Below are 23013 nucleotides of genomic sequence, written 5' to 3'. Positions count from 1 at the left end.
CTATGCAAGTACACTATCTAATAGTGAGAAGACCATACAGCAAGGATACAAAGAGAGTTAGAAGCATAATGTTAAATGATAGTAGCTTCTACATCATCAAACTAAATACAAGTGAAAATAAGTGTTGTAACAAACAATGAAGAGAAGCAGCCAACTTGGTTATACATGTAAACTAAATTCATAACTAACGAATTATTTTAGATGAGTACAACGGAAGGGAGTTTGCTCACAGTGAACAAAAACATCTATCAAGGACAGAATTACAGTTAAATGGTAAAAAGAAAGGATGTTCAAGTAAACCTCATCACAAAAGTTTCTCTGTTAGCCTGATCATGAACGAATTGACAGCAACTGCATCCAAAACTATCCATGATGATTCAAACAGTTCATGGAAGAACTCAGCCCCTGTCTCTTCAGCCGAACTACTGAACGCAAGCCCAAACGCATTTCCTTGGACTGCACCAAGTCGTGGCTTCCCACATATTGCTACAATCAACACTTTGCTTCGTTCCTGAGTGTAGCAAACACAGATCAATGGTTTCATCCTTGCTCCTTTCTCACGTAGAGCATCCATCAAAAAGTAACCAAATTTAGTTAAAGCCTGAGGGTGACACAGGAGCTTTGCATCTGCCGAGTCTTCAAGCTTCACCCACCTAAATTTACTCCCACTTCTTATAGAACCTTTCTTGGTTATTGCTGCACTCCCTTGTCTAAGAATTGCCCTTTGAACCTTGATAGCTTGTCGCATTCCAGCTTCCAACTTCTCAAGCTTTGTCAAGGACAACGCATCATACGCCTCCCCAAACTGCCTGGATGCACATGAGCCATCTGACTCTACAGATGACTCTAGAAGCGCAGTAACCCCATACACCACATCCGCTGCTGAAACTTTTGAACTATACCCATGAAGCAACAAGAAACCTCTGTAGTAGAAATCAGTGAGCCCAAACTCCGGCAGATATTGTTCAAACATGTCCTTCATTCTCCTCTTGATTTCAATGCTCATGTACTGAAACTTTTGTTTGCATTCCTCACGTGCAAAACCCATTCGAGCTAAAAGAAGCTGCATCTTCTTAATCCCATTGTCACTCCATGTCTTCAATTTAGTTGCGATGTAGGACGAACACAGCATTGAATCAAACAAGTTCCACTCTTGTAACAACATCAACCTTGGTTCATACTCATATGCAATCCTCGAAGAATTTGGTGCCGTGACCTTCGTTCCATCCTTGAGAGTTACTGAGGTAATAGAGTCTAAATTGCCTGAGCTATTGATATGCTGTTCTAGCTCCATTACCCCAGCTTGATATCGCTCATCAGTTAATCTCTCATGAACAAACTGATCAGTTAAAGCTACACAGGCCAACCAAAGCAATGCATTCGTGTTCTTTCTCAAAAAATGGGACAGTTCATACATCAAGCAACCGGATGGCTTCCCATGGAAGGTACCCGTATAATAGTAATCCCTCTTTAATTTCCCAAAAAGCTTAACATGGTCACTCTCGTTTTCCTGAGAAACCTTCCTCTTCTTCCTCATCCCACCTCCATCTTCCTCCTCACTCTCACTATCATTTTCATCTTCGCTATCCGACTCCTCTTCAAACTCATCATCACTATTCAAATCACTAGCATTTGCCAAAGCAGAAACATCAAAATCATACGCTAAATCAGCCTGGTCCTCATCATCCTTAGTATATAGGACAATAACCCTGTCATTCTGGTCACTCAAATTATGCAAGTGTATAGGTCTATGACTATCCACTACGAAAACACGTGCTAAGGGACCAATTTCTAGAACCTTCTTAAGATCCCTTTGACACCCCCAATTAATCAGCAAAATTGTAATAGGCTCGTCAGCAGCTGACCCTAGATTATCCCCAGTGTACTTATGAATCTCTCTAAAACTTGAAACGGGATAACAAGCATATCTAACAGAATCAGATTCAAGGACATGTCCTATTATCTTGAGAGCACAGAGCGAATCAACATCAGATGTTGAGGGGAAAACTAGCAGCGGCGACGTGGAAGCTGAAGCAAGAGCTGAATCCCGCAATTTGGTATAAAATGATTCAATACTTTGTTCTCTCACCATAACTCTATCAGCTACTTCTTAAGAAAAATTTCAATAATAGACAAAATTTTAGCCCACGCCGCAGCTTACAACGCATGAAACAAAATTTATCAGATCTGGAATATTTTGACTTATTTTCTGTGGACTGTATTAGAGCAGATGGGATTTAAGACAGGTGGTTTTGCACCTTCGGTGAAAGGAAATGAAAAGAAAAAATAGAAAAGATAACGGATCTATTATTGAATTGAAGAGTGAATTAGGGTTTGGAAGAAATACCTGAAACTGATATTCAGTGCTGCTATGGTATTGCCATTAATGGTCAGCGGGATAGGAGCAGAGAGAGAGAGGGAGGAGAGAAAGCGGAGGAGGAGGGAGAGAGAAATTGAAATCCTGAAATTGGCATATACTGTACTATTATTGCTTTTTTCATATGAATTTCGAATTTTGAACGACCGCCAAATTTTGGCGGAAAATTTGAGTTTTTTCGCTAAAAGTTTGACTTACCAGTCACCAAATGCTAAACTCATGTGACTGTCTTTTACTTTTGTTGTTTCTATCTTTTTCTTTTGGGCTAATTGCATATACCTCCCTAAAGTTTTCTTATAGTGCATACTTGTCCAGTAGATTTCCTTCTAAGTGAAAATTCATATCTAAATATAACTCCAAGGACCAGTTTGGCTATAGATTTTGCCAAAATAAATTTGGGCTTTATTTGACAAACACATATTTGGTCATAGATTTTGCCTACATTTTGGAAAAATCCCAAATCCCAATAGCTGGTTTTGGATCAAAATATCACTATTACATTTTTAAAAAATTGCCCCAAACTTTTGTATTTTATAAAAGAGCCCACCATTTATTATTTTGTAACAATGTTGCTTCGTCTTCTCGGTCATCTGATAGTTTATCATGTAGTTCATTATAAAAATGATAATTTTGTACCAAATTTATTTATGTTCAGGACTATGGTTTGCGATAATATAATGAATGTTATTGATAATGGTACTATTAGGTATTTGTGATAGTCTTTAGAACTTGTGGGTATAAGTCATGTTTCATGTTTTTCCAAAATAAATTTGGGAAATATGTGTTGAAAACTGATGTCCAAACACGTTTTCATCTTCAAACCAAACTTAACCCAAATCAAATTTCTCATAATAAATTTGGAAATCTATGGCCAAACACTAGCCAAGTCTCCAACTATCAAAAGTGTTTTCCAATTTAAACTTTACTCGTTCAATTTGTTGTGTTGACTATCGATTTCAAAGTACAGGTGTTCTTCTTTATTATAATAAAAACTATAATTTCTTGTTTTACCATATTATGAACTTAATTCTATCAAACTAATTAATATCTAAACAACTACTCCTATCTTACACTTAAAAATAGTGCAAGAAGCTGAATGATTTGTTAGGGAAGTCTTCAACGAGTTTGCCTAATGGTTAAGAAGTTACGTTGTCAACCTTGAGAATAAAAGTTTAAATCTCAGAAGATACAAAATTAGGTGAATTATTTTTATTGATGGAGTCATCCAGCATTTGTATTGATAGTATGTAAAAGATACTCATTGAAATAGTATATGTGCGCATATTGATTTCGACACTATCATTATAAATGAATTAAGGTAAAAAGTTTTAAAAGTGGAATGGAATGTTAGAGGTACATATACGACTCAATAAAAGAAGAATGTAAAGTGGTTACACGAAAAAGAAGAAACGGTAATCTTGGTTTACATAAAGGAAACTTCTTCCCCACATAGATTAAAAAAATGTCTCATGTTAACTCAAAGTTTGAAATTTGAGGAAGGAACCTTCATAAATATTTATCTGCATTCGATGTTCATATCAAATCAAATAATTTAATAGCATTAGCATTTTAAATATAAATAACAATACATATCACTTGACAATAGTTAAGGGAAGAGTGTGTATAAAAAAACATGTGTCTTGAATCCATTAATTAGGTATGAAAGTGTGTATTGTTCAATGATTTGAACTCTATGAGTTTAACCTTTAAGGTTCTTAGTATTAAACATATTATATTTTTAAAGTTATGAGTTTAGACCGACTATGCGTTACAATTTAGCATGAATTTATACTGCACATCGAAAACATTAGGTTCAGATGAACCTTTTAGTATAACACTACATACGCCACTGAGTATTACTATTTGACAAGTTATTAAACATACTTATTCTTAAGCATTGTGATTTTTAAGTAGTAATACTTTTGCAGTTTTGTATGCACTTTATAAATGTATAAATTTTATTAAGGAACATATTAACACAATATTGTGATTATTGTATTTGAAATGCAGTAATCTCAAAAAAAATATATTACAGTCAAATAACTAAGCAGAAGAGCTGTCTTTGTAACACTAAACTTCACACACAAAAAATAGAGAAAGCACTCAATGGTGCATAAAAGAATCTGCAAGCACTGTTTGTTACAGAAAAATAAAATTACACTATTAAAAACTACAAGTAGACAATACAACTGCAGAAAATACAATAAAAGGAACTGCATATATCTCATATTATCACCACAAGAAGCATGTAAAGCAGATGAATTAATACATTGCACAAGTAATTTGTTGAGCTATTTACATATCCGTCGCAGCTTCACATCTTCAGAAAAAAAATCAAGGTCCCCCCTTTCTTTACCAGGGAAAGCAGCACTTCTGCAGAATACAGACAAGAAGATAAGAACCAGAGTGAATTCAGGATCTAAAGTCAGTAGATTCAGAACAAGTATAATTAAATATATTTTTTCATATTTATACATAGTTTGAGTCAAAAACGATAGGTTCAATTGAACCCACGGAATCTGTACTAGATCTGCCTCTTAAACGAATCGATCATGACAATGGAGGGGAAGTGTTTTACCATCCGCTTTTCTTCTTCCCTTTGTGGGTTGTAAGATGTTCTACTTGGTGCCCCTGACGGATTTCCAGTACCCAATTGTCTTTCCTCCCGAACCTTGTTAAAAATGTGAGTGTAGTTATCAGCAGATTGAGGATCATTCTCATCCCATTCCCCAAATCTTGGAACTGCGGCTCCTCTATCAGGCTGCGAGGAAGGGTACCAACTTAAATTAATTTGTATCAATTGGAAGCACAAATTAGTACTCCTATAATCCGAATTCAAGTCATGTCAGACTGTTTGAGGTCAGTCTCAACAGCTTGTGAATTATAGTTGCATAAATTTCTATGCTACTTGAAACCAGTAAAATAAACTTAAGAACGATGATACTTTTGTGTGGATCATTATACCTCTAAAACAGCAAAAGTAATGCAGTTTGACCTTAAAAGTGAAATGCAACCTTCAAGTTGGAGTATTTATTTTCTAGCTGAATGGCCATATGTTATCAAAGGGATATATACAAGGTAAAAGACATATACGTCGTCGTTAAATCAATTTGGCTACGTGTCATCTAAGAGATAGAACATAAAAGATTATAAGCTGACATTATAGAAGCACCGAGTAAATTTCCTACAATGTCCAGATTATGGTGCGGCTTTAGAGCTGCTTTCGCCTTGGCGAATTACCCAACAAGAGAGAGCCGATGTATAAGCAGTCCTCTACGTGAGAAAATGCCAGACAGACAGACCACTTTTGTATAGGCTGGAAGCTAGAGTTATACTAAGGATAGTGCTGCTACTAGAGAAGGCTCTTTCACTACTTAGCCTTTTTCTGTTTTATAAATGACAGAGCAAGGCTCTTTGGGTGGAGCCGTGGCGCCTTCCTTTTCAATGTCTAAGGAAAAAAAAATACCAATCAAAGCCATATCTAAGTAAAGTTTCGCCTGTTATTTTTCCGGCCCTAGGGGAGTTTATTCGACCCATTTCCCAGTCTTCCGATGAACGTGGATTATCCAGCATTGAGCAGTGGTCTAGTATTCTCACGCCTTCTACTAGTCTAAGCCACACTAGGAATGAAAAAGGTGGGGGTGGGGGGTGTTGCAGCAAAGAATAAACAAGTAATGCAATATGAAACTCTAATATAGCAAGATGAAAAAGAATAGGGTGAAAACATACACTTTCTTGCTTAATTTTGGACCTCCCAGGAGTAGCATGAGCACTTTCAAATGATCTTCCAGGAGTACCATGGCTACTATCATATGAATTATTCTTTCCTTCCCAAGCAGGAGATGCAACACCTCTTCCCGCATTAACCTTTGCCTGATAATGTGGGTGCAGTGGTGATTTATCAAAGCTATGTTCAGATCCCGCACTTTGTCTGCCAGTTCGACCAGAACTTGGTCCACGACCACGTTGATGCTCATTGGAAGCTCTTCGTCCCGTGTTCTCGTTACGAGCTGGAGAATTAGCATACTGCCGAAAATCACCATCTTCTTTACTCAGTCTGTGTTCCCTTGTTTGCTTAGCCGCTGCTCCCTCGTGCCCAATTGGTTCCTCTGTTTGTGCTTTAGGCCTAGCGCGAGAAGGTGCTGGAGGTGGGGGAGTAAGATTGGGAAACATATCTGGATTCTCTTCAGGATCATTGGGGTTTATGATCTTTCCAGTACCACGGGTTTGCCTTGCTTTTTCAAAATACACAGTATAGGGCGTGTTATCATCATTTTCCCAATTGCCAAACTTCGGAACATTTGGACGCTGTTGAAACAAGTAAAGGAAAACATTAACGAAGTGTTTGGTTGCAATTTTCCGCCAGTGATCACAGACAGTGACAAGATGCAGTTTTTATTTATTCAGAAAGACAAGAATGTCGAACGCAACTCTTCAAAAAATTACAGCTCCTTAAAACATGAGATTTGGAATTCATAGAAGAGGACAAGAAATAAGTGTAGCACAAGGATCCTCGCTAACATGTAAATTCACATATGATAATTCGATAAGGCTAAAATACTTCTTGAAACAAATCATGCGTTGAATCTAAACAAATGCGCAGACGATCATCATTTGATGAATTGTTATAAGTAACAGGTGACATTGCTGAGAAGCCAATTCAGAAATTCTGGGTATATTCCCTAAAATAAAGACCCTCAAGAAGATCAGTGGACAAAAGAATCCGAAAGAAGTAAGACTCAACCACAGATTGCAGACCAAATTGAAATGAAATACTGACAAATAAAGGGAACATAAAAGCAAATAACTGTGCAAAATCTACAGGTATTGGTCCCCATCATTGGGCTTAGACATATAGAAGGAACTACAGCTTGAAATTTATGAAAGGAGAAGGCTGCTATTGGGTATGATATATAGCCACATCATTTCTATGATCAGGTTATTTAACTTAGAACAGAAATAGCAATGGGGAGAAAGATTAGTGTTTTCACCATAGAGACAAAAGGTCATTAAACTAACTAGGGACTCAATATCAACAAAGAATCTCAAATTCTTGATCTGGAAACAACACAGCCACATTAACTAAGTTTGCTCAGTATATTGTGTATGCATGTAAATCTATTTCTATCAGGTGAAACTTAAAGCATATTTGTTTTTGACCTTTTATGTTTGGAAGCTTATTTCATGGTATGCTCCTTTCAATTTCTACCAATTATATAAATAACTCTTAGCATCAATTCCTACCTTAGTGTATTTAGCAATTGATTACTTAGTTTACTAGGCACTTTACAAAGTTGAACTCAAACTTGACTGTCAAAATCATTGAACAAAGATCAGCAAAAAAACAAAACACGGCATAGAATGAGTACAAATGCATACACAGAGATGAATGAATACAAATGTGCGTGAGCAATATTGGGAGCTATATCTATTTAATAATTTGACATCACACAAGGAAACAAGAAGCACAAACGGGCCCTTGCTAAATAAAGTAAGTAAATTAAAACCATGGCCTACTCCCTTAATCCTCCGACGTGAAATATAACCTACCATACCAATCAACATAAGTGCACATTAAATACAGGATTTACTATGGCTTAAACCTCAACTTATTTACAACCGCCAAGGTACTCCATCTGTTCCATTTTATCTTATATAATTTAAATCTTTAGCACATCTTTTAAAAAGGATAACTTACCCGCACCGGGTATTCACACCATCTGTTCCATTTTATCTTATATAATTTAAATCTTTAGCACATCTTTTAAAAAGGATAACTTACCCGCACCGGGTATTTACACCGAACCAATAGATATATGACATGTGTCTTGCATATGGACTTCAATCATTTAACCATGGTAAATTACTTACATTCTCATCTAATTAAATTAATTAACCATAGTGAGTTAATATAGTTTGGTGTAAACACCCGGTGTGGGTAAGTATTTACCATATTAAATAGTCTTAATAATAAGAGTATTTGTCCAAAATATCATTTATCTTTATTAACTGTCTCAGTTAACATTTCACTAACTAGAACTGTAAGGGTGAATCTAAAGGAATTAGAAAATAAGTATTTCTTGTTTTCATATAATAAAAAAATTTTATGGAATAAATTTAATTTGTTGAGACAAATAATATTTGAGATAAGTTAGAGAACAGAGATGTAACTCAATTCTGATCCTGCTACGGAAAGGAAGCAAACTCTTGCTTTGACGTAGGGTAGAGTAACTATTTTCAAAGCCTGGCCTTTCTGGCCCCGAGGGAGCATAAAACTAGGGAAAGGAGGGCTGTATAGTTGGGGTTAAAGAAGGTAACATGAGTTGTGAGTACCCATATACAGCAAATTGTGTATTAATAAAAGACACAAACATAAGCTAAAGAATATATTAAGGGGATTAGGGAAAGCTAGAGTGCTAGACTATCAGTTAAAGAGCATCACCATTTTCTCCGTCAAAGAATTTTTGGACTACTTCCAATAGAATGCTGTGGGAAAGGGGTTAGACTAACTATCGGAACAAGCAACAAAATCAGGGAAAACAAAAAAAATAAAGTGAAAACTTGACCAAAATCAGAAAAGGAGAAGACAGAAAATTAAATAAAAAAACGTACTGCCATTGTTGTTGACCAAGCTTTTGATCAGAAAACCTGCAAAAGTTTTCCTCAAGGAGACAGCAAGAGAGAGAAAGAGAAGTGCGAGGAGTGAAGAATAGGTGCAAGACAGGCGAAGTAAATAATGAAAGAGAGGTTCATCAACCATTGACCGGCGCCACCGGTAATGGTTGACTATTCGTCTCTCTCTCTCTCTCACGTAGTCTTCCCTCTTAACTATTACCCCCATGCAGTAATTAACGCAATATACAAGCTTTATTTTTCCATTGGCTTTTCCGTTTAACAAAAATAAAGCTTTAACCTACTACTAGCGACACAATAGTTTCTGAAGCTAAGAAACACTTGTCGCTTTTTCGAAATATCCCATACAATAATTTCGTAAGAAATTAAACTTACCTAAAAGAAATAAAAAAATTAAACTTAGCTCCATCCCTATTTACATCAAACTATATTAAGTAGTAATCAATATCCCCCACCAGGGGCGGATTTAGGGGCGCAAGGGTGTTCACCCGAACCCCTTCGCCGAAAAATTACATTGTGTAAATAAGGCAAAATCTGGTTTTTATATACATATATATATATATATATATATATATATATATATATATATATATTTCACACAGCTCAAAAGTATGGCTTAATGGTCAAGGGGGTTCAACACCATTATGAGGTCATTGGTTCAATTTCGACTAGCTGCAATCTCTTTAAATTTTTTAACTTATCCCTTTTTACATCAAATTAAATTATTTCTTATTAGTAAGTCATAAATTAAGATGAAAATATATATATTAATTAGTAATATTGAACTATATAAACATCGCGTGCTAATAAGTTTTTATCCTAATTTCCACCGAGAAACAAAAAAGTCTCATCCTATATCATTGACCAACCTATTCCGCATACTTGGCCGTTCAGACAAACATCAAAACGTACCTTGTATTTTTATGTTATGAACAATAAAAGAAGAGGAAGAATATTGCAGAGAAAAGTAGGGAGAGAGAATTCTTATTGATTTGGGATGAATTACAATGGAATAGAACTCTCTAATTATAGGAAGAGAGTGACTTAGCCACCAAGTAATAAACCCTAGAATCTCTCTAAATATAGACATTCACCATAAATAAAATTTTATTTATAACACTCCTCCTTGAATGTCTATTCAACAGATAATGTGCCTCGTTAAACCTTAACTAATATAAAACCCAGTGGGAAAAAATATAGAGAAGGAAAAAGAGTACACACATCTAACAATACGCCTTTTGGTTGCCTCGTTAAAAACCTTGCAAGGAAAACCCAGTGGGACAAAACCTTGTAAGGGAAAAAGAGTACAACGCGTATTAACTCCCCCCGATGAGAGCATCAATTCACATCCTTGAGCATTCATTCCAATCTTGTGCACCATCTTCAAAAGATCTTTGGTAGATATTTGATAAACAAATCAGCCATATTAACTTGAATGAATATATTACACCTTGAAATCATCATTCTTGATAGAGATGGATTGTCTTCACATGGTCTTGTTGGAATCGTCAGTTCAATATCTTCACATAGAGGTGAAAATTCTTGCTATCATATTATCATGCATATAGTTATAGCAAGATACATTTGTGCACAAATTGCATTGAGGATGTAGTACTTCATGACCATGAATTCTATATGCTTTAAGCAATTTAAATCCTTCAGGGATTGTTATATAAGTTAAGTCATATAAGCCATATAATAGACTTTAGATGCATATCAAGTTTTCATGTCATGCTAGACATACAAGATATCGAAAACTGATTGCACATACCATTGACTCATACTTTCAAGTGTTTGAACTACATGTCCAAAACTACATGTCTTCATATGAAACTAAATTCTACTTGAATTGTTTCTTCAGACTTAAGATCCTCATATATATTTAGCGCTATTATCGATGTCGTCGACAAACATTTTACATCGGTTCCAACCTCCTTATTTTTCATAAAGACATAACATAGAGATCTCTTCATTCATATATTCAGGTACCTGAATCTCTCAAGAGATTTTATGAAGTGTTATGTCATGTGATCTTCTAGATCACTTGCCTCCTTTATTATGATCATTTGCTCATCTTCTTTATCAAGAAGTTTATTTGAAACCGATTTGTCTATACGCTGTAAGCGTACCATAGACTTTGTCCTTCTAGGACTTATTCCAATAGGAGCATTTGCAGTGAGATATAGTTACTTTCTTTGGGCCAGAAAATGCGTCTGGCATGCTTTGCAATAAATTGCATATGAATTATCCTTTTATGAACTTCAAGTTCATATTATTTTATTCGGGGATCTAGATGTATAAATGATAATTCATTCCATGTAACTTTTTCTCAACTATTTATCTTGTCTCCCCCTCATGTTAGAAAAACTAACTTGTTTCCTCAACTTTGAGAACACATCTTTGTGCGTTATGGTGTTAATCAAAATATACACCGCACATCAATAATAATGAGATAGAATTATTTGGAACCTGACCCTATGGCTGTCCAACGGGACGGGACGGCCCGTCCCGTCCCGCTTCAAGTTAAATGGGATGGGCCAATGTTAAACGGGACACGGGATGGGACGGGACGGCCATTTCGTCCCGTTTCGTCCCGTCCCGTCCCGCGTCCCGCCAGTTTTTTTTTTTTTAAAAACTATCCGTTGGGCAACGGCTTAAATGGCAAAAATAGCCGTTGCCAACGGTCCAAACAGCCCCTACACCCCCAAAACACCCCTACCCCCCCCCTCCCCCAAAACTTTTAATATAACCCCTAAGTTTATTAAATTACACTTTGGCCCTATTTTCTACTATAAATACCCCCCATTCTTCTTCATTTTTTCCCACAAAAAATCAATCTTCTCTCTCAAATCTCTTGCATTCTAATATTCTATCTATATTCTATATTATTCTCTCAATATTGTTAATATCAAGTATCAAGTATCAACTATCAAGTATCAAGTGATATCTTTCAAGTTTCAACTTTCAAGTNCTTTTGGTTGCCTCGTTAAAAACCTTGCAAGGAAAACCCAGTGGGACAAAACCTTGTAAGGGAAAAAGAGTACAACGCGTATTAACTCCCCATGATGAGAGCATCAATTCACATCCTTGAGCATTTGCATTCCAATCTTGTGCATCATCTTCAAAAGATCTTTTGTAGAGATTTGATGAACAAATCAGGCATATTAACTTGAATGAATATATTGCACCTTGAAATCATCATTCTTGATAGAGATGAATTGTCTTCATATGATCTTGTTGGAATCGTCAGTTCAATATCTTCACATAGAGGTGAAAACTCTTGCTATCATATTATCATGCATATAGTTATAGCAAGATACATTGTGCACAAGTTGCACTGAGGATGTAGTACTTCATGACCATGAATTCTATATGCTTTAAGCAATTTAAATCCTTCAGGGATTGTTAAGTCATATAAGCCATATAATAGACTTTAGATGCATATCAAGTTTTCATGTCATGCTAGACATATAAGATATCGAAAACTGATTGCACATACCATTGACTTTATACTTTCAAGTGTTTGAATTACATGTCCAAAACTACATGTCTTTCATATGAAACCAATTCTATTTGAATTGTTTCTCTAGACTTAAGATCCTCATATATATTTAGCGCTATTATAGATGCCGTCGACAAACATTTTATATCGGTTCCAACCTCCTTATTTTTCATAAAGACATAACATAGAGATCTCTTCATTCATATATTCAGGTACCTGAATCTCTCAAGAGATTTTATGAAGTGTTATGTCATGTGATCTTCTAGATCACTTGCCTCCTTTATTATGATCATCTTGATCATTTGCTCATCTTCTTTATCAAGAAGTTTATTTGAAACCATTGTCTATACGCTTTAAGCGTACCATAGACTTTGTCCTTCTAGGACTTAATAGGAGCATTTGCAATGAGAATATAGTTACTTTCTTTGGGTCAGCAAATGCGTCTTGCATGCTTTGTAATATATTGCAGATGAATTATCCTTTATGAACTTCAAGTTCATATTATTTTATTCGAGGATCTAGATGTATAAATGATAATTCATTCCATGTAACTTTTTCTCAACTGTTTATCATGTCTCCCTCTCATGTTAGAAAATTGTTTCCTCAACTTTGAGAATCCACCTTTGTGCGTTATGGTGTTAATCAAATATACACCGCACATCAATAATAATAAGATGGAATTATTTGGTTCCTGATCATGAACCACTTGTGAAGGGAGAATGTAATATACTTTGGTATATAACGTATATCAAACTGATATAGATAACTTTGTTCTCATAAGCAATAGTTTAGCTATTAAGTGGAGGCACTCAATAATTCATTTTGCTAAACCAACTGTGATGTAAACCAACTTATCAAGATGAACTATCTTGAATAAAAAAATCTGGAAATTATGCTCTATATTAAATTATTGAGCAAGTTACCTTGCAAACACCAGGTTGCAGGTCAATAATAATTGCACATGTAACCATCTCATAGATGCATCTTATGTGGTATACATGGCGGGTGAATGGGCCCATATTCACCTTTGATATTTCCAGCATTCATGGGATTCAATCCCAATTTTAGTTGATCTATTAATTAATGAGAACAAGCAACGTAAGAGAATTCGTAAAGAACTTTCTAGTTCTTTAATATTTACCCATATGAATTCTCTTTTATTTTTGCACATCATACTTAAATTGATATGGCTAAACTAGTTATGCCAACCGAATAAATTATCAATATTGATAAATTTCAGATTTACACCATGACGTGTGCAATTATCAATAAACTCCAAGTTTATTATGATATGGGTTTTTATATCAATAAATATCCACTTTATTGTGGTATTCTTTTATTTGTGTAGTACAAACTGGAGAATAAAACGGGTAGCTTTTCACATACATATTACCCAGCTACAAGTTGTAGTAATAGAAGATATTAAATCTTTCCTTTATTTATAGTCTCAATATAATCAACCGCTTTCGCGTATACTTTGGAAACTAAATAAGTTTCTTTGAGACTTACCACAACACAATACCTTATTGGTAATCAATTGTGTTTCTCCAAAATAGTAATAATTGGCTCTTCTTGAGCTCTCAATTAATTTTGTACTACCACATATTCATCAACATCAATATGGTGAATATCTCTTTTAAAGAGAAAGTTATACCATTATGGTTATGGTCAAAATTATACGCAAGTTCTGTTTCTTGCATTATCGCTGTCTTTTAATAATCACAATGCCAAAATATTTTGGCGTACAATAGGTACGTGACCAATGACCATTCATGCCATAATAATGACATTTATTTTCTTATATCATCTCAAACATCCTTTTAGAGGTGAGTGCGGTATATTCACTACCACTAGCACGTTCATATTCTTTGAAGAATGAATATGTATTCATAAATCAGATGTTGTCACATTCACATCATGAATGGACCGTAATCATCTATATGTGCTTTACAAAATCTCATGTCAAATCGATGACAAATATTTTTCACAGAGTGAAAGATTATTTTGAGAATCTTTATTGTTCTCATTACCACAAATGATGACGATTATAATTTCGTCTATTGCCACGTCCATATCCATTGATACATTCATAGTAATAATTTTGTCTTCTTTCAGACTTATCACATGCTGCTATCACATTCTCTTAAGGGAATGAGAATGGAGCAAATTCAATGGGACGGGTTTTCAATTCTTTGCCCACAATCATACATGAATTTGATCATGACGAGGCATAGAAATTTTACCACTTCAGGTGGTTATAATTTCTTACAAACTCCACTAGAGTTATAATCATACTTTGTTATCTTTGCTTGTATTTAAAATCAAAGTATAGAATAAAAGAGAAAAATACGGTAAAATACTTACCTTAAATCCAGAATTTAATCATGAAGGAAGTTCATGGAATAATTGACAATCATTATGCTCAATCCCAAAGCTTCTACTCAATTGGTTAGAGTCTCGTGCTGATAACGTGTTATGAACAATAAAAGAAGAGGAAGAATATTGCAGAGAAAAGTAGGGAGAGAGAATTCTTATTGATTTGGTATGAATTACAATGGAATAGAACCCTCTAATTATAGGGAGAAAGTGACTTAGCGACCAAGTAATAAACCCTAGAATCTTTCTAAATATAAACATTCACCGTAAACAAAATTCTATTTATAACAGTTTGACTATTTTATTCCCATTTTGCTACGAATAAAGGGTGTCACGCTGACTAATATATATAGAGTCAGTACATAGTCAAGATATGTTATTTCCACAATCTTTTCTCAGTCAAATGCTCTAATGATGGTTGTCTTAATGGGACAATAATGGGCGCTAAGATAGCATATATAGCACAGTTTCTATCTTAGTATAACAAGTTCAAATCTCGTTCTTTCTTTAATCAGATGATATTTTTCTCACAGGTATTGATCAACAAGATTTTATCAAAAAAAAAAATTTAATTAACAATGCCAAAACTAAAATACTTTAATACTGCTCTGTAATTATTCAACAAATTGTGCTAAAGGAAACAAATAAACCACATACATGTAGTAACATTTCAAATAACAACATAATGGGTGTGTTTGGTACGAAGGAAGACATTTCTTTGAAAAATATTTTCTTAGAAAATAAATGATTTTCTTACTTATTTTTCGGTGTTTAGTTAGGTATACAGAAAATAATTTTAAAAATTATATAATTTAGGCAAACACTATATGAGACGAAATGTGGAAGGGTGGGGAAGAGTGACAGGTCGGGGTCTAGGGGCCGGAGCAGTGGTGGCAATTTTATTGAGAGTGGGACGGTGGGGGTGGGTGCAAGGTGTGGAATAGGATGTGAAAGATTGAGAAAGAATTTTAAAAAATATTTTTTTCCAATTAAAGAAAAATGAGTTCACGAGAAAATATTTTTCAAAATATCAAACACACCAATATTATATTATATTACTTGTTCTATGTTTGAGGTGAAAAAAGAGAGAGAAAGGACAGGTTAATTAGATTCAAGCAAAGTCGTCATAGCTTAAAATTTTCACACGTTAAGGAAGACCAAAAAAAATGGCGTTTACCATATTAGTGTAGTAGGTTAGCCAGCTGACTAGTCTTCTCAAATTAAATAGAATTAAGCAGCTGTAAGAATAGAGGAAGACTGAACAACAACCGAGTCTTGATCAATTCCATAAGGCTTGGTCTTGAGTCGCGACCATCTCTAGTCCATTGACTTCGTCATTCATTATATATTCATGAGCCGAGGTAGGGGCGGAAGGGGTTTATTGAAACGCCGTCGTAAAAAAACAACAGTATTGCTTATATACGATCAAAATATATATTTAATATAAATTAGATATTACATCTCCTTAATTTCTTTACGTATTTTTTTGGCGTAACTGGTAAAGTTGTTGTCGTGTGACCAAGAGGTCACGGATTCTAGCCGTAAAAACAGACTCTTCCTAAAATACAGGATATGATACGTACAATACACTCTTGTGGTCCGACCCTTTCTCGGATTATAACATGAGTTTAGTGCACCGAACTGCTTTTTTAGTTTTTTTTTATGTTTTGAATTTCTTGATGAAAATCATGCCTATATCATTGATTTCTGTTTGTGTAAGCCGCCACTTACAGAGATTGAATAGTAATTTAATATACAGACAAACAAATATTTGCATGTCACCTAGCTAGGAGGGTGGAGACAGATTCATAGTGCCGTAATATACGTGCTATCTTTTTAATTTCTGGATGAACTAACTACATACTAATGTCAACACTCAGATAACCATAACATTCAGAGTTACTATTATTTTTGATCAGTTTCTGGAAGAATGCTGGGCTTAAAAAATATCACTCCATTTTTTTTGAATTTTGAGTAGTTGGTTATGTGTATCACTTGTAGGGAAATGACCCCGAAAAATATAATAATAATACTGAAATAATATTATTTGAAAGCAGATACACGAATTGGCTTGAGTCGTGCTGACACTATCCTAAGAAACTATTTCAACATTGTGAAATGTTTCCCCAGGATTAAACAAGCCCGTCTCTATTTATTTAGAGGATACAGGAATCAACAAAATTAAATATTACAAACCCAGCTATTTAAAAGAGGGGAACAAGAAAAGTTAAACTACCAAAAAGAAAGGCAACAAAGGGAAGTTGGTGAATAATGAAATTAGAAGGAAAGAGAAGAAGGATTTCTTTTTGTCTTGCTGATGGTTGTTTCCTCATCTAGTTGAGAGCTTATATATAGTTGTAATTGCTTGAAACTTGGTTTTTGCATGGCAAAAATGTGGCAAAGGATTTGCCACTTTTTACACTTCTTTTGCCAGCCTTCTAGAAGATCTAAAACACTTATCCAAAGGGCATTAAAATATTACCACATAACTCGAATATTTGAAAAATAAAAGCAAAATAGTACCTCAGGTTCACTTCTCAAGTATCTTTAATAATTTCGTATAAACGTTTCAAAGCAATGAAATGGAGAAAAGAAAATCAAATGTCATGAGTTTGTTTATGAAGATTTTTAGCAAAACAACTAAGGCAAACGTCATCAACATATTTTGCTTGCATATGATTATTCAGAGCACTTAAGAAGACTTATTCTTTTAATTTCATTTTAGATTTTTGGTCAATAAAGCTTATTAAAGTAATATGCACAAAATCGTTTAGTTTCCAGCAATTTTAGTATTAAAAACTTGTCATTTGNGAAATACTGATGATCTTCTTACCCTTCATAAATGCTTTTCATGTCGATAAATCATAATTATAATTAATAATTAATTATGGCATTAACTAAACTTTAAGATTTTGAGGACTTTTAGAGGGCTAAAACTTTTCTTTCATTGAGTTAGTTAAATAAAATCAACAATCATCTCAGCTTCATAGTTTTATAATGTGTATTATGTATGATTTTTAAAATCAATTTTGTATTTCTCGAGTCAAGGTTATCTCAGCTTCATAGTTTTATAATGTGTATTATGTATGTATTTTTAAAAATCAATTTTGTATTTCTTAAGAAGACTTATTCTTTTAATTTCATTTTAGATTTTTGGTCAATAAAGCTTATTAAAGTAATATGCACAAAATCGTTTAGTTTCCAGCAATTTTAGTATTAAAAACTTGTCATTTGTAGGTATTGGCTCTACACTTTCCCTACTCTTCTTCCTTGGGACTTTTGGGTTTGAGAGTTAAAGAAAGTCTTCTACGGTCCTAGTCGTATGTAGTACCATGAGTCTTTCTTGATGAATTAATCGAAGCAATTGTGACTTTTAAATTCAAAATATCAATGCTGACCAGTCTGCCAAAGGTTGAAGTTCAAAACCACGGCTACATTTCATGACTATTATACTGACAGCAATAACAACAACAAATCCAGTATAATCCCACAGAGGTAGAGAGGATGTTTCCGATAGACCCTCAGCTCAAGAAAATATGGAACGGAAGAAAAGGGAAGAAGAAAAGAAGAAATAGGGAGGAGAAAGAGAGAAGAGGGAGACAAAAGACGATAAGGAATATGCTGGCAACGTAACGTTGTATAAATATCAAGATCTAATTAATTTACATGATGACCCGATGTGTTATAGTAATAGATATCATCAGAACTTGATTCTGCTACATATTTTGGTGTCATTTGAAAAGTTTGTCCAAGATAAAGGCGAGTCATGAATGACCCTCCACCTCCAACCCTAACATTGTGGGTTCGAGTTCAAGGAAACAAAGTGGGAAAGCTCGTAGAGAGGGGTGAAAAAAGATTTAGAGAGAAAAGAATTTATAAGTTGTTCATGTGTGCGACTCCTATTATCGGGACAAACAATCTTGGTCACCACCATCGATCTTTAAAAAGGATGATTTTTCAAGTTGCTTTTACATGACAATGACTGGCTATTGACTTTGCATATACCTATAGGTAATTTGAGTTTAAATTTTATACAATAATAACGTTGAAATATTCGCATGGACATTTACTGGACAAGTCACTTACAAAATTAATTTATATAAATATCTATAGTGACTAGTGAGCATTAATTGATAATTTAACAAAATAATAATTAACTTGTTATATTATATTAAATTACGCTTATACTGTTTTTTTTTTTTTTTTTGGCATTATCGGTGAACATAGATTAAATCCTTGCCGTTTGTACAATCATTTTGCCATCTTTTTATTGGATGTGGCAGGATAATTTGTTGGTTTTTTTATTGTGTCATCTTTATTAAAAGGAAAAGTGCAAAATAATTTCTTTTAACGTTGTGGTGACTGATCACGCCCAACTATGCCTTCTAGAAAAGAACTCTGCGGACGTTGCAAATATAACCCGAGTATTACGCCCAGGGTCGAATCCACAGAGAGTTAACCTATCAACCGCTATCTTCAAACCCACCAAGTATTCAGTACCAGCTTCTCAAACATTCAAATTCTCAGTTGAGTGTTCTTTAACAACTAGCTTGCAAGTAACTAAATGGCTGTAACTAAATTAATAAGGTTGTAAACAATTATGAGGAAAAGCTAAGGCAATGATTTCCCCTATTGATGGAATCCCTTCTGTTTATGCTCATACAAATTTACCCACACATCTCTATCAATCATGAACGCTAATCTTACCGCAAATCTCTCCCGAGTAATCACAGTAATCTACTATTGCACTCTCCCGAGATACACTAACTTGCTTTATTTAATCACAATTCAATTTAGATTGCACCCAAGACTTCGTTATTCCTAATCCCGCCTTTAAACCCGCAATTATAGATTCCTCTAATAATCTAGGAGTGGTGTTGTTCAACAATACCCTAAATATGCACTCTTTTCCAAGTTATGCACACTAAATAGGCACAGCTAATTGAGGATCCTGTCAATTAACTACAACGAACACGAAGCTGAACAAATAAAGATTAAACTAGCAATTTGTATTCACATAAACAAGAAGTTCATCACCCAATAGGTTCCATCAAAGCCTTAGACAAGGAATTTAGCTACTCATGGCTATGGGAAAATAAACTAAGCTTGAATTCATCATAAAATCAAAAGAAAAGAAGAAAGATGTTTAGAGTATTTTCTCCCAATCTTTTTCCTTGCTAAGAAACCTAAAAAATCAATACATGCCTCTCTTGGGCGAAGTCTAATGTTTTAACTAGGGTTTAGGTCTAAAAATCCCGTAATTGACACTTTGGTCCCTGAAGTTTACTGCGCCTACCGCGGTTTTGCCGCGGTTCGCGGAATCTCAATCTTCTGCAGCTGCTTCCCACCGCGGTTCTGCCGCGGTCGCGGTGGAACCGCGGTGGATCCAGTTCTCTGAATCTTCGGCCTGTTTTTGCACGGGTCACTTAGGAAATTTCATAGTTGGCCTCTTTTTCATCACTTTTGACTCCAAAACTGCTCCTTAGCCGTTTCATACATATATCACCTACAAATCATGAAAAGCACTAATAAGAGCATTTTGTCATCACTTTTAGCATTAAAACTACACAAGAAGGTGATTATTTAAGGTGTGATTATAGTCAAATTCACCTATTATCAACACCCAACACTTAAATCTTTGCTCGTCCTCGAGCAACTAAACCACACTTCTAGGCCTAACTGCTCAATGCATTGCCCCAATTTATGTCACACCTGCTATTATCAATGATCGACCCAAGCAGTGCACAATCATATCTCAAATGCAGACTCTCATACCAAGACACACTTGTGCTCACTCTAATTAGTCTAACAGAAGTGAAGACTCACTTTTTCTTCCTGAGTCACATGCCCTCACATAAACAAAATATGAGAGAAGTTCCACACACATAAAATTCAACAATAAGGAACCATATATAGAAAGAATTCACTCGCTCTCATCAAAGAGCATTCACATGCCACACAGACACACCATAAGCTTGCCCCTAGTGTAATATCAAGAGGTCTTTATATGTTGTAATGTAGGCTAAGGGACGGGTAGGATATATTTGGATATAGTGACTAACCTCCCTAAGCACTTTTAATACACACTTCTTTTTATTTTTACCTTTATGCTCAACCCAATCATTACTCCACATTTTGTTTCACTTGTGACCCCCACTTTTCGTTAGGTACAACTGGCTGCTTCTTCTCTTTTTTTTTTTTTAGATTTATTGTACACTACCAGTTCACCAACCAGAACCTTCATTCTTGATTCCCTTTTTCTCTTTTTTTTTTTTAGTTCTCTCCCACCCCACACTTTGACTTTTGTATATTCTTTATTGATTAAGTGCTTCCAGGAGGTAAGGGTTCAAACAATGAGCTTATTCAAACACAACGATTTAGAATATTATAGGGTTATCAAAGAACAGGCTTCAGGCTCAAAGGGGTTAACTATGGTAGTATGCACAGGTTGATTCTCAAGTATAAAGGGTTGCACAAAGAAATGCCTCAATCATCTCTAAGACCAAACGACTTCTATTTCGCTTTGCAAACACACAGGGCAAATTCTAGGTATCATATGCAGGCATAGGATGCAAGTAACAACTCACACACACTTAGCATGTAACTCATTCCGAATCAGTTCATCAACACAATCATACGAGTGTTCAAGCCAGACAAGATGTGCAAAATTAAGGCATATATTATGAGTCCACAAACAAGCTTAGACCTTACACCCTTAGTTCGTTTTCTTTGCAAGTGTGCACATTTGGGGTTACATTCTGACCTTCACCCATTTAATCCTAAAACTATAAAAGAAAAATCTACCTAACCCGGTTCAAGAAAAACCCTTGGAAAAGAACCGTGGTCAAAAGAAAAACCAAGGGGGAGGTACTACACTACCTAAAAGAAGAAAATTAAATAAAAAAATCTACATGAACTACTTCCCTCAAGAGTACTGTCCACATAGTCCGTCATCAGGGAGAGTCCTCTACAAGTTTTTTTTTTATATATTTTTTTTATATATATATATCTGACTTTGACCCTCAAGAGACCCGTCAACAAGTGTCCGTCGTTGGGCCAAGTCAGCTACTCCTAATATAACTTACTCACATATGTACACCACATCTACTGCTACCACACAACAACAGCTATATACATTTCAATACACAGTTAGAGCAAGTCTCCCACCCCACACTTAAAATCATGGCATGTCCCCATGTCATATCAATACAGTAAAGAACAGAAGAGTGAGAAGACTTCCCTGAAACTCAATCCGAGTCGGAGACGGTGCTGGGGTCTACATGGCACGCCCTCCCCAATGCGCGTAGCCAAGCCATAAACCGGCTCTCAGATCTAGCCTACCTCTGTGACATGGCGTCCATCCGTGTGTATAGACCATCCACCGAGGTGCGGAGATCCGCGACCTCTTCCTCCAAGGAGCGCAGCATAGGCCGGGAGGACTGTGAGCGTGATAGGTCTGCTCCAGAATGGGGGCGCCGAGAGGGCCCGGCACTGTCAACAGACCTCCTGGACGGTGCAACAGGGACCGGATCATCCTCCTCATCATCAATCTCAATTGTAGTGCGGGTGCCCCTGCCCACTCTGATGCTAGAAGCTTTGAAAGCTGCTTTGGGAGGCAAATCGCCATCACCAGGGTTGGTAGGGGTGTTTCTCATCAAGCACAATGTGGTCACCAAGGAAGGGAAATAGAATCCCTTTGTCAGCAGCGGGCCCCGTAAGACCATTTCATCTCCAATTACCCGTGCCGCATCAAAATCCTTCCCTGTCACAAAGCACCAAGTCAACAGTGCCCTATTGAAGTTCACGTCCGTGGTATTGCTAGAAGGCAGGAACCTGCTACAGATAACAGTCAACCAACACTTGGCCAGGTGAGTGAAGGAGTTAGAGTTGAGGGTTATTTGGTCACGTATCCATATGGGCTGCCCCCCTGTGCAAAGTACATCCGTCATGACCTCCCATGTCACCCCGGGCCTGTCATGGTAATAATCGACATCACTGGTGAACGGAGGCAGCCGCAACACCCGGCGAATTGTTTGAATTTGAGCACTGACCACCATACCCCGAACAATCACCTCCCTACCCAAGTTCAATGGGCAATTGGCATAAAATTCACGACCAGCATCTT

At 35.7% G+C, this 23013-nt stretch overlaps 2 protein-coding genes across 2 annotated transcripts; both read right to left on the bottom strand.

The window, feature by feature from the left end:
* On the bottom strand, positions 107-2528 carry LOC109228486 (cell division control protein 45 homolog). The gene has a single exon (XM_019393590.1). The coding sequence runs from the start codon at positions 2090-2092 to the stop codon at positions 305-307; it is 1788 nt and encodes a 595-aa protein (XP_019249135.1). The 5' UTR covers positions 2093-2528; the 3' UTR covers positions 107-304.
* LOC109228477 (RPM1-interacting protein 4-like) lies at positions 4374-9159 on the bottom strand. Its single transcript, XM_019393577.1, has 4 exons — positions 8990-9159; positions 6107-6685; positions 4956-5138; positions 4374-4750 (listed from the first exon to the last, which is right to left on the bottom strand). The coding sequence occupies exons 1-4, from the start codon at positions 8993-8995 to the stop codon at positions 4730-4732; spliced, it is 789 nt and encodes a 262-aa protein (XP_019249122.1). The 5' UTR covers positions 8996-9159; the 3' UTR covers positions 4374-4729.

This window comes from Nicotiana attenuata, chromosome 1, assembly GCF_001879085.1.
Source record: "Nicotiana attenuata strain UT chromosome 1, NIATTr2, whole genome shotgun sequence".
Classification (NCBI taxonomy): Eukaryota; Viridiplantae; Streptophyta; class Magnoliopsida; order Solanales; family Solanaceae; genus Nicotiana; species Nicotiana attenuata.
The sequence above is the reverse complement of the archived record's forward strand: the minus strand, read 5'-3'. Positions and strand labels throughout refer to the sequence as shown.

Excerpts from the sequence above, each read along its gene's own strand:
- LOC109228486 (XM_019393590.1), bottom strand. The coding sequence starts at position 2,092 with ATGGTGAGAGAACAAAGTATTGAATCATTTTATACCAAATTGCGGGAT.
- LOC109228477 (XM_019393577.1), bottom strand. Across the intron at positions 5,139-6,106 it reads CCAAAATTAAGCAAGAAAGT|CCTGATAGAGGAGCCGCAGT; the intron begins GTATGTTTTCAC and ends CCTTCCTCGCAG. Across the intron at positions 4,751-4,955 it reads GGGAAGAAGAAAAGCGGATG|AAGTGCTGCTTTCCCTGGTA; the intron begins GTAAAACACTTC and ends TGTATTCTGCAG.